General features: G+C 47.1%; 1 protein-coding gene across 1 annotated transcript; it reads right to left on the bottom strand.

The window, feature by feature from the left end:
* Nucleotides 1–9,306: 9,306 nt before the first annotated feature.
* Nucleotides 9,307–10,878, bottom strand: LOC134468480 (glutamic acid-rich protein-like). The gene is made up of 3 exons (XM_063222401.1): nucleotides 10,351–10,878; nucleotides 10,124–10,192; nucleotides 9,307–9,893 (listed from the first exon to the last, which is right to left on the bottom strand). The coding sequence occupies exons 1-3, from the start codon at nucleotides 10,838–10,840 to the stop codon at nucleotides 9,382–9,384; spliced, it is 1,071 nt and encodes a 356-aa protein (XP_063078471.1). The 5' UTR covers nucleotides 10,841–10,878; the 3' UTR covers nucleotides 9,307–9,381.
* Between the last annotated feature and the right edge of the window lie 498 nt (nucleotides 10,879–11,376).

An 11,376-nucleotide genomic window follows, 5' to 3' on the forward strand; every position in this document is an offset into this window, starting at 1 on the left:
AACCCGAGAAAAAAAGGCCGGATTTCTCTTCTCTTCCCATCCTGACATTCCAAATCAGAATAGATTTTCAAATGCTTTAGCATAGTTGTTGTCAATCCTGCATCCAAACTGCCTTTGTCATTCTGTCACACAAGTGGAAAAAACAATCATGTTTCTAGTGCAAGGGGCCCCTCAAGGTGAACAGGGGCGGTTCTAAGGGGTGGCAGGGGGTGGCATTTGCCCCCCCAGAAATATGATTTGCCACCCCAATTAAGAGACCCGATTGTGACCAATAGCCTTAATGCTTGACATCATTTCAGACATAGAACTTTAGGTTGCAGGGTTTCACTCTAAGGGATTCACTGTATCACATAAGTGTGTGTGTTGATTATATAGTGTTTATAATTTTCCCTTAGTGTATGAGCATGCCCCCCTGAAATACACTTCGCCACCCCTTTGTCACCCCAAGAATAAATGTCTGGAACCGCCCCTCAAGGTGAATGCAGTGGACATGACTTGTACTCAGACTGACCCAGTTAGCGTCTACTGTGGTCCTGAGGACACACCAATGGGCCCTTTGCCCAGTCTTTCTCCTCTCCTCTCTATCCTCTCCTTTCCTTTTCTCTCCTCTTCTCTCCTCTCCTCTACTCCCCTCTCCTCTACTCTACTCTACTCTACTCTACTCTACTCTACTCTACTCTACTCTACTCTACTCTACTCTCAGCTTGTCATAATGACAATTAGCAGCTTAAGCTTAATGATAATCTGTTGGATCAAGTGAGGTGCAGACAGCATGTGGTGAAGTCATTGTTTGTTTGTTCATTTGCTTTGTGCGCACACAGCCCAGCATGCAGGAATTTGGGAAGAGGCATCCAAACTTGTTCACATTGTTCAGAGAGAGAGAGAGAGAGAGAGAGAGAGAGAGAGAGAGAGAGAGAGAGAGAGAGAGAGCTCCACTTGGGAGCCAGGCTGTCACTGCTTCCTTCCCTGAGGGAGAACAACAGGACTCAGCCAGAAAGCTCTGTGTCTTTCAGACGTTATGAATCTGGACACAAGGGTCGTGGTTGTCCGGCATGAACTTGGTTGGACTCAAGCCGCCTTTGTCGCCTCATCTTTTTTGTGTGTATTTTCTTACTTTACGTTGACCACTAGATGGCACTATTGGTCAAGCTCTGGCCACTGGCGTTCAGGCCAACTTGGAATGGGACATGGAGACTGGTGTTCATTATTGTACTTCAAACCTCCACTCCAGCTGTACACGCATGGGTTAAAAAAAAATCTGTATATGTTTTTGGAGTGACACCAAATGCAAGATAGGTATTGGTTCTCTGACACCCTCAAGATCCACAAGGGTAAATAAATATCGCTGCCGGCTTCACTCAGCCGTCAGGTCCTAAGATGGAAAGCTGCCGTCTATCTTACTCTTACTGCCTCTCTCTTGTCTTGCATCAACAAACCCCACATGCCACATATACCCACACCTCAAACACCACGTCCCAGACAAAGAAGCCCCACTGAAGAAATACTGCACTTCAAGGCACATAAGTCAGGGGTAATAGATTAGCGTGCGGTTCCCTAAATAAAGCATGGGTGCCTATGGGGGCCTGATGGTCACCGTCAGGGCCGGATTAACGCACAGGCTAGATATGGCTGCGGCCTAGGGCCCCCCACCTACCAGGGGGCCCCACCACAGGCTAGATATGGCTGCAGCCTAGGGCCCCCCACCTACCAGGGGGCCCCACCACAGGCTAGATACGGCTGCAGCCTAGGGCCCCCCACCTACCAGGGGGCCCCACTGGCTAGATATGGCTGCAGCCTAGGGGCCCCCACCTACCAGGGGCCCCCACAGGCTAGATACGGCTGCAGCCTAGGGCCCCCCACCTACCAGGGGGCCCCTGATTGGTCAAAATTGCAGAATTGTGACAATATGCTATATTGAAAATGTAATATATTGTGTTGGGTACAGTTGGTAGACATGTTATCCTTAATTCCTAGCTCACAATTAAATTATGACACTGTCTATGTCAATTTGTCGCGAGATTTGCCTTCCGGGGGGCCCCCCAGCAATCTGTAGCCTAGGGGCCCCAGGCCATCTTAATCCGGCCCTGGTCACAGTATACCACCATCACCACCAGACACACAAGGCTGACCTTTGCCACTGTACAATGTGTTATGCTGTGGCTACGTCTCCAAAACATTCAGGGATAAACCACTGCTCCTGGTTGGCCACTAACTGCTTGACCAGAGACTTGGAAGCAGAGAATACCCAGACGAATACAAGATGCTGCGGCAGCACATTCGCACGCAGAAGGAGGGACAGAAGAGAGAGCTAGGGGGAGGACGTAAGAGAGAGAGACAGACAGACAGAGAAGGAGATGGGGAGGAATCGAGAGAGATGAAATGATTGAGTGCGAGACAGACACAACCCATCATGCAAGCAAAGCCAGCGTCATGCATACACAGAGAGAAGAGATGGAACGAGACAGACAGAGGAATCCAGAGAGAAAAGGGGACAGGAATTGACACAGACAAAGGTTTTGAGTGGGAAACAGTAGACACGACTGGCTTGGCCATAAGGCATACAGGGCATTTGCCCGGTGGACTGTTGGTGATTTTGGCCTCAATGCTGTGGCATCAGTCCTCATGCTCCTACAGCTGACCTCTCCGAGTCAGATTTAAATATTAAGTTTGTTTAATTAGCTACTACAACTGTTGTCACAGACTTCAATGCCTCGATGCCTAGCGGACCGGTCTTCACTGAACATGCCCGGCCTGCTTTTTCATCCCAGATCGGCCCTGTACAGAGAGAAAGAGAGATGGAGACAAACAGGCAGACAGAGGAGGCCAGAGAGAGAGAGAGAAAGAGAGAAGGAGAGAGAGAGAGAAAGAAAGAGAGACGGAGAGGAATCAGGATAGACGGAGGGATTGAGTGCGAGATAGACACAAGCCCTGGTTCGAGCAGAGCAGAGCCAGCAGACGTGCTCTCCCAGCGGCCGCGATGGAATCCTATCCATCGGGATGATTTACTCCCAGGCTACAGTTACATACTCAGCCTCTGGAATCCTCCACTCCACTCCATCAGCCCCAGACACGCACGTAGCCAAGCACAGGCAGACACACATATGGATGCATGAACGCATGCACAGACCAGTCAGATACACATGCACCCGTCATACACATACTGTACACACACTTACACACAGCACACAGCACAACGCACACATGCACGTAGCCAAGCACAGGCAGACACACATATGCACACACGTCGCACGCATGCACAGACCGCCAGATACACATGCACCCATCATACACATACTGTTCACACACAGCACAACGCACCCGTGCATGTAGCCAAGCACAGGCAGACACACATATGCACACACTTCGCACGCATGCACAGACCGCCAGATACACATGCACCCATCATACACATACTGTTCACACACAGCACAACGCACCCATGCATGTAGCCAAGCACAGGCAGACACACATATGTGTGCACACATGCAAGGGTGTAGTTCGACTGAGTCACCAGGGCCCTATGTAGTACGCACACAGTAAATTCTGCAGTGCTCATTTAACACCTAGAGAGTTGATTTGACATCATTTGGACTGAAATGAACTCTTTAAGTGTTGAATTAACACCGCAACATTTACTGTGTATATATAGGGCGCATGCATGCACAGACGGTCAGATACACATGCACCCATCATCATACTCATACTGTACACACACTTACACAACACAACGCACACATGTATATACAGTAGGTGCACTCGCAACACATAATAGCAGGCACTGATACTACACTCTCACTCTTCCTCAGTCATACCGAGACACACATGTACAACTGGACATCTGGTAACCCCCCCCCACCCAATGGTTGTGTACACACACACACACACACACACACACACATGATGCACGCACACTTGGACTGGTTCCTGTTGCCATAGATGCGCACAGCACAGGGCCCTGAGAGGTGCAGCAGCAGGAGCTTGGAGATGGATGACTGCAGTAGCTGCAGTGTGACCGCATGGTCCCCTGTGCTCGTTCATTTTGGATAGGAGGGGGATTAACAAATGACTGCAGCTATGTTGCTATGCATGATGCTGATGGAGCACCCTCCCTCTCTCCCCTCTGGACCCTCTCCTCTCCTCTCCTGCTGAGCTGCTGCTTAGCCACGCCACGCTCATTACTGCCTGGCTGTGGCCGACACCAGACAGCCATGTTCGCACTTTGTCTTTCGCTCTCGCTCTCTCTCTCTCTCTCTCTCCCTCTCCCTCCTTAACTCACTCAAGATCAGAGGCTAAGATGCTGTGCTGTGTTCCCATCACAGATCTTATATTGCAGAACACAACCGTTCCCACTGATAACAAAGCACTGAGAAAAAAGATTGTTTATATACAATGTATATATAAACATATACTACATGCATTATCACACATAACCCCCCCCCCTCTCTCTCACACACACACACACACACACACACACACACACACACACACACACACACACACACACACACACACACACACACACACACACACACACACACACGCCCCTCTCTAATGTTCAGTGCAAGCTGGCCAGTCTCACATTGATTATGGCGCGGCAGTTGGATTAGCTGTGTGCTTTAGTCATTGCCATTGGCCGCAGAGCTCATAGGAGCGGGAAAAAAAGTTCCATATTTGTCATCGTTTGATTCATTTCAAGATTCAATTTGTGTAAACACAGTGATTAACCCATGTTGCACACGATAGGCCTTGCATTTGGACCCAGATTGATGTCTGGGAATGGCTAGATTGGCAAGAGATAGCTCAGGGGAGAGACGGATAGTCAGGGTTAGCTTAAAATATGGTAATGAAATCAAAACACAAATAGGTGAAATTGCTGGTCTTGTTATTGTGGCCAGGGGGCGATCCACAGATAAACAACACAATGACGTCTGGTGTCAGAGCCCCCCCCTCTCTGTCTAACACTTGCTGGTTCTTGTGTTTCTCTGGCTTGACTGTTTGTGTACACATATCCCACCCGTGCTCTGCTCTCTGCTCTGCCATCGAGACCACAGGTTTAGCTCCGTAATCTGGCGATGGCGTCATATATGCAAGGGCCTACAGCAGTCCACAGGTTGGTCTCGCCCCACCACCACCCCACACACACACACGCACGCACGCACGCGCGCACGCACACATGCACGCACGCACACATGCACGCACGCACACACATTGCCTACAACTGGTTATGTGTCCTCTGACAAGCCGTTGTTTGTCAGACTCAGTCTCTCAGAAGAGAGGCCTGTAAAAAAATGTGTTGCCCTGACAACAGCGTAAATAAACAAATAAAAAGTGCCGTGGCACTTGCTGACTTTGCATTATTAGCAACATAATTATAGCTTGTCGAGAAAGACCCGAATACTTTGGCGAAGTCAGGGTTGGGGATGGGGGTGGGTGTGGGGGGGGCTTAGATGGATGGTTTTTATTTTGGGGTTTTAGAGAGAGAAACCCTTTCAGAAGCAGGACACCGTTATTTAATTAAGGAATTTCATTATAACTTCTTTCCCCCCCTTGCCCTCAAAGGCCGACTGCCCCAGGAAGCGAAAGGCCTATTTTCCTAATCAGAGAGGACATTACAGCACGGCAGTGGAGGCATTTAGCTGTTCTGGGTGAGTGTGAAAGGGTCACGAGCTGACGTCTCACTATTTATGATGGTCATTAACTTCCCAAATGGCCCATTCAAAAATTTAACCAAAATTCTATCCAAACAGTCTGTGATTAAACACTAACAGAGTTTTTCAGGGGCAGCGTAAGGGCTCCTTGCGAGTGCGAGTCCTTATCCAAAAAGCTACCTTTCACTATGGAATGGGGGGGGAGTCTACCGTTGTGTAGCTCTGGACTTAAGTGGTCTTAAAACTGCCCGCCATCTGATGTGCTTTGGCAGGAGCTCCGAGAGGGGTAGGGGTAGGCAGTGAAGGGTGTCCAAGCCAAAGTTGGGGAGTTATTTTTTTCTCATCGGGCTACCTCACTTCATGGATTATCACCTTGGAGTGAAAATGAAAATACTGACAAAGTGTTGTCGGTTTAAACAAACCATTCTGGATTTCTCGGACAGAAAAAAAGGGAGTTGACGAGCACATACACATAATTTCTTAGCTGTCTCTCCTTAGTGGATTTTCAGGTTATCACATTTCACACACAGTATCCAAAGATCATAATCATCACGGAGTGCGCCTTCTTATCACGGCAAACACATCTAAGCCCTTCTCTTTCTTTTAGGAAAAAAAAATGACTTGGAGCTGGCAGTGACTCAAAATGATATCATTGCATTACATCGTACGCGGGGGCGACAGCAAAGGGGAACGTTCTCATTTGTATCAGACAAACAAGCAAACATGACCTTGGGCTCCCTCTCCGTCTCGATAGGAGAGTCTGGCAAGGGGCCCCTCGTCCCCCCAGACTCTCTCTCTCTCTCTCTCTCTCTCTCTCTCTCTCTCTCTCTCTCTCTCTCTCTCGTTACATTACACTGCATCACATCGCATCATGGGGAGTCATGGAAAAGTCCTCTTGGGACATCCCACCCAGGGTTTTTATTTAAACAAGCGTGCTCACATTTCTCGTCTGGGCTCGCTTCAAAGAGAGGGCCGTCCTGGACAAGTTGTCAGTGACCATTTTGAGGCAACCTATCCCCTTTGTCTGTGTCAGTGCTCTGCACAGCACTGCCGTGCATTATGGGAAAGGTCAGAGGTCATGGCTTAGGGGGATGACCCTCTTAAGACAGCTGACTCCCATCTTAAGGAGATGGGCAAAGAATGATTGATAGGTGCCTTTGTTTTTTTTCCTGGTGTTTTTCAATTTTTGTGTATTTTTTTCCAGCAATTTCTTCATGGGTGTGTCTCGCATGTCTGATATTTGTTCTCAGTTCGGTGTTTGTTTGCCTTTTGTATAATTCCGGGCACATTCACGCACAAGTAATGATCACAAACACTATGTTTGCCAAAGTGCACACATAGCTGAAAAATAGAATCCAATCGCACAGACGGTTTCCTCCAGTTTTGATCTCTAATTGCCACAAATTGCATAAAAAAGAAACTTGAAGCCTGAAACGATTATCAGCCATTCACAAGCTGATTAGGCACCTAAAAAACAGGATTAGAGGCCACGTTTTCCTAACGGTCAAAAGCCAGGTATGAAGTCATCGCAGAGAACATGATTTATCCATTGAGCTACCATAAAAACGGGAAGTGATCCTACAACCACCAGTCCCTGCCTATTTTCAAGGGGGAACAACGGGGAAAATAGACAAAAAGGGGGTCAAAAAGTCAATCCCTCGTGTGTGTATGCGCTTGGAATGAGCTTCCTGTAGTGGCTGCAGAGAGAGAAGGAGAGAGAGAGAGAGAGAGAGAGAGACGTGTGTGTGTGTGTGTGTGTGTGTGTGTGTGTGTGTGTGTGTGTGTGTGTGTGTGTGTGTGTGTGTGTGGTGTGTGTGTGTGTGTGTGTGTGTGTGTGTGTGTGTGTGTGTGTGTGTGTGTGTGTGTGAGAGAGAGAGAGAGAGAGATTATGTGTGTGTGTGTGTGTTGTGAGTGCGTGCGTGCGTGCGTGTGTGAGTCAGTAGTAGCTTAGGTGGCCCATGGTCCCTTGAGTGTGAGGGTTCCAGCAGGAGGTTCCAGATGAAACGAGTGCTGCCAGGAAAAGAGCTGTGTCACCAGTGAAGGGGGCCAGAGGAGGCATACAGGGAGGGATGGAGAAGGAGAGAGAGAGAGAGAGAGAGAGAGAATGACTAAGTGTGTGTCGTGTGAGTGTGCGTGTGAGTGTGAGTGTGCGTGTGCGTGTGCGTGTGCTTGTGTGTGCACGCGTGTGCACGAGAAAGAATGACTAAGTATCTGTGTATGTGCGAGAGAGAGAGAGAGAGAGAGAGAGAGAGAGAGAGAGAGAGAGAGAGAGAGAGAGACGGGCTTCTGAAATCCTGGCTTATGTGGGTGGGCGTGGGGGTCTGTCCTCAGCTGTCGCTGCTGGTAACCGTGATGCCGGCTTCCCTGAAGCATGCGTGACCTCCGTATTCTCCGTCAGCTTGTTGTACTGCTAAACAGCATTCCTTCCTCCTGAAGATGCATTGGGCTCCACACCGCCCCCATGGGAGAGCGTACGTGGTGGTGTGAGCGCACTTCTTGACCCCTGGCGCGGCCTCCATATTTCATTTCAACCGATACACAGTAGGTCAGATGTTTAAAGTAGGAGCTCAGTTGACATGGTTACTGTACTGCTGACCAGTAAACAGAGCTGGCGGAACCGTAATGAGGACCAATAATAGCCTGATAAACCAGACTAAATGTGGATGTCTAATTTAGTCTGGCCTCGATCCATAATACATCCGAAGATTGTTGATGAGAACAACCTTCCCTCAAAACCCTGCCCACTTTGATTCAAAACACATCTTTGCGTTGTAATTGGTTTGCCAGATTCTTGGCATTCTGGCTTCATTGAATCATTATGCGAGGCCAGACCCACCCGTAGACAAAACATTTTGCCGTCCAGCGGGTGGCGCTGGTTCACCAGGCTAGACCAATAACAATTGTTTTGTCGTGTCCTCAAGCAAGGCTTGGACACGCGCAAAGCTAGTAAATGTTTTCAGCAAGGCGTCATTTTGCAGGGCTCCTTGGTATTCTTTTTTAGGTTCAACTAAGTGTGGCGCAGACATTTCATACAGACTCCCTTTAATGATTTAGCCCTTAATTGTAGTCAAGGGAGCAGTTAGAACCAGAGAGAGAGAGAGAGAAAGAGAGAGAGGCCTAGCCAGACTGCTCCTGTTAACACACATTTTCTTGTACCCCCAGCACAGCAGGTTGTTACTCATATACTTGCCAACAGCTACCTCACGTTTTTTTTTTTTTTTCTTAAACCGCAACTTCCCATTATTCTGGGGAGAAGGTCCATGGTACATGATATCTCTCTCCTCCAAAGTGGATGGACGAGAGAGAGAGAGAGAGAGAGAGAGAGAGAGAGAGAGAGAGAGAGAGAGAGAGAGAGAGAGAGAGAGAGAGAGAGAGAGAGAGAGTGTGTGTGTGTGAGAGCGCACGCATGTGTGTGTGTGTGTGTGTGTGTGTGTGTGTGTGTGTGTGTGTGTGTGTGAGAGAGAGAGAGAGAGAGAGAGAGAGAGAGAGAGAGAGAGAGAGAGAGAGAGAGAGAGAGAGAGAGAGAGAGAGAGAGAGAGAGTCTGTGTGTGTGTGTCGTTAATTTAGGTTTTGTAACTTCTTAAATATGCATAGGGTCTATTGGGGTAACAGTTTCCATAGACTAATATATGAAAAAGAACAGCGAGCAATAAAATGGTAGTTTATGATTAAAATTTATTTTGATTAAAATATTTAATATCAATGTTACTAAATGGCTAATTTTAAAATGGTATTAATACCTATTGATGAAATAATATATTTTATGCATCATTATCTCGAAAATATTGCTCAATTGTGCAAACACATATTTCATTTGTGTTGCTGCTGCTGCAGAGGCCTCTGCTGCTGTGTTGAAAACAGACAGTCCTCCTTGATGGAACCAGGTCAGCTGCATCACCTCCTCCTCCACCAGGAGGGCACCCTCCTTCTTTTTCTCCTCCTCCTCCTCCTTTTCCTCCAGAACTTCCTCCTCCTCCTCCTCCTTTTCCTCCAGAACTTCCTTCTCCTCCTCCTCCTCCTCTTCCTCCTCATCTTCCACCTCCTCCAGAACTTCCTCCTCCTTGTCCTCCTCCAGAACTTCCTCCTCCTTGTCCTCCTCCTTCTCCTCCTCCAGAACTTTCTCCTCCTCCTCCTCCAGAACTTCCTCCTCCTCCTTCTCCTCATGCATGGTCAGATGACTCAACTCTCCATTAGTGGGGACCAGCGCAGGAGGCTCACCATTCTGGAAAGGCTGATCACCTCCACCTGGCAAAGGGAGAGGACATCCATTTAATCAATCAGTCAAATCAATCTATCGAAATGATAGATCACATTATGATCATTATCAATAAAAGTATTTACACAAAGTATCACATCAACATAGTCAATTGTCATTCAATGTGCTTAAAAATCTACTGTTTATGATGGTGTAAATGTTCTATCGAAATATTTAGTTGTTTTTTTTTTTGCTTTGTTTTAATTTTAATCCTACTTACAGCTGTCTCCTTTGCGCAAGTCCTTCGAAAGTTGCACCAGGTGACACAGCAGACCCATGTCGATGCCCGCTGTTAAGAAGATATTCAAAAGTCATCAGTTTGGGTTGTATACCAGACCATAGTTCAAAGGTAACAATAGTTCATTAGTGAAAATACATGAGGATGAAGTGAGTTTGAGGAATAGGCCTACTTGAGCAACTGGGGAATATAATTGGCATAATACTTACAGGACAAGTTGGCGTACACCATCTCCAGTACGTCGATACTAAGTGGAAACTCAGCTTTGGCCTGGGCGGTCTCTCCCTGAGGTATGCCCACTACTGGGCCAGCAACATCCTGGCTGTGCTGGGTAGCATGGACCAAGGTCTTGTGGAAGACTACATTCTCAACTCTCTCGTCCTCCACATTCTCCTCTGGTGTCTCCTTCCTCAACACAAGTGGATGTGTGATCATCATGGGTTCATCTTCGGCCTCCAAGATGATGTCCATGACATGGACCTCCTTCCTCTTCCTATCAGCCATTTCATGTCTCAGCTTCTTGGCCTCTTTTCTGAGTTTTTTCTTGCTTGGGGTTGTCATCCTCTTCCAGAGTCCTTTACCAGATTTCTTCTGGTTGCTGTTATCTTCCTTAGTGCTCCCTGGTGAGCCTTTTTCGTCATAATTGGAGTTGTCCCCAGGAGCAGGTAGGCAGCAGCAGAAAAAATCCTTTAGTCTCATTGTAAAAACAGCTTTCCTCTTTGGTGTCTCAAGTTAGACTGAGTTGATTTGGGCAAAATTACTGAAGATTCTAGTTTGAAAATTCTACTCTGGAATTCTAAAGTAAACATTCTATGGGATGTTGTCATGGCAATGAATCTTCATCAACAAAGCCTTTTAGAATGTTCATTTTGTACAGCCCAGCTCTCATTTTTGGCAGTTTTAGATCATTGGTTTTCAGGAAAGGCTCGTTTTTGAGTTACAAATTACTGAAAAATGAGTGCCTTAAATATTCAAAATTACATAATTATTAAATAAATTATCAATATATATGAATTGATCATGGAATATTGTGAAGCGTGAATAGGTGGATGGGCAGGCCCGGACTGCACCTACATGCATCAAGACTTATGTGAAATGCGGTGAAAACGTTAATTTCTGACAGATTTTTTTCCCACATCCATTTTCCTCTATAATTCTGACTTTAGTCAATGCTCAGGACAGGTTCAAATGTAGTTAAGTAAAATACTTGATTCAATGTACTCTAGTACCCATTA

The sequence above is a fragment of the Engraulis encrasicolus genome, chromosome 18 (assembly GCF_034702125.1).
Source record: "Engraulis encrasicolus isolate BLACKSEA-1 chromosome 18, IST_EnEncr_1.0, whole genome shotgun sequence".
Taxonomy (NCBI): domain Eukaryota; kingdom Metazoa; phylum Chordata; class Actinopteri; order Clupeiformes; family Engraulidae; genus Engraulis; species Engraulis encrasicolus.

What these genes read in the sequence shown, in the direction of transcription:
- LOC134468480 (XM_063222401.1), bottom strand. Translation starts at nt 10,840, where the DNA reads ATGAGACTAAAGGATTTTTTCTGCTGCTGCCTACCTGCTCCTGGGGAC. An exon ending in GGTGTACGCCAACTTGTCCT is followed by an intron (nt 10,193 to 10,350) that starts GTAAGTATTATG and finishes TCTTCTTAACAG; the next exon opens with CGGGCATCGACATGGGTCTG. An exon ending in CTTGCGCAAAGGAGACAGCT is followed by an intron (nt 9,894 to 10,123) that starts GTAAGTAGGATT and finishes TCCCTTTGCCAG; the next exon opens with GTGGAGGTGATCAGCCTTTC.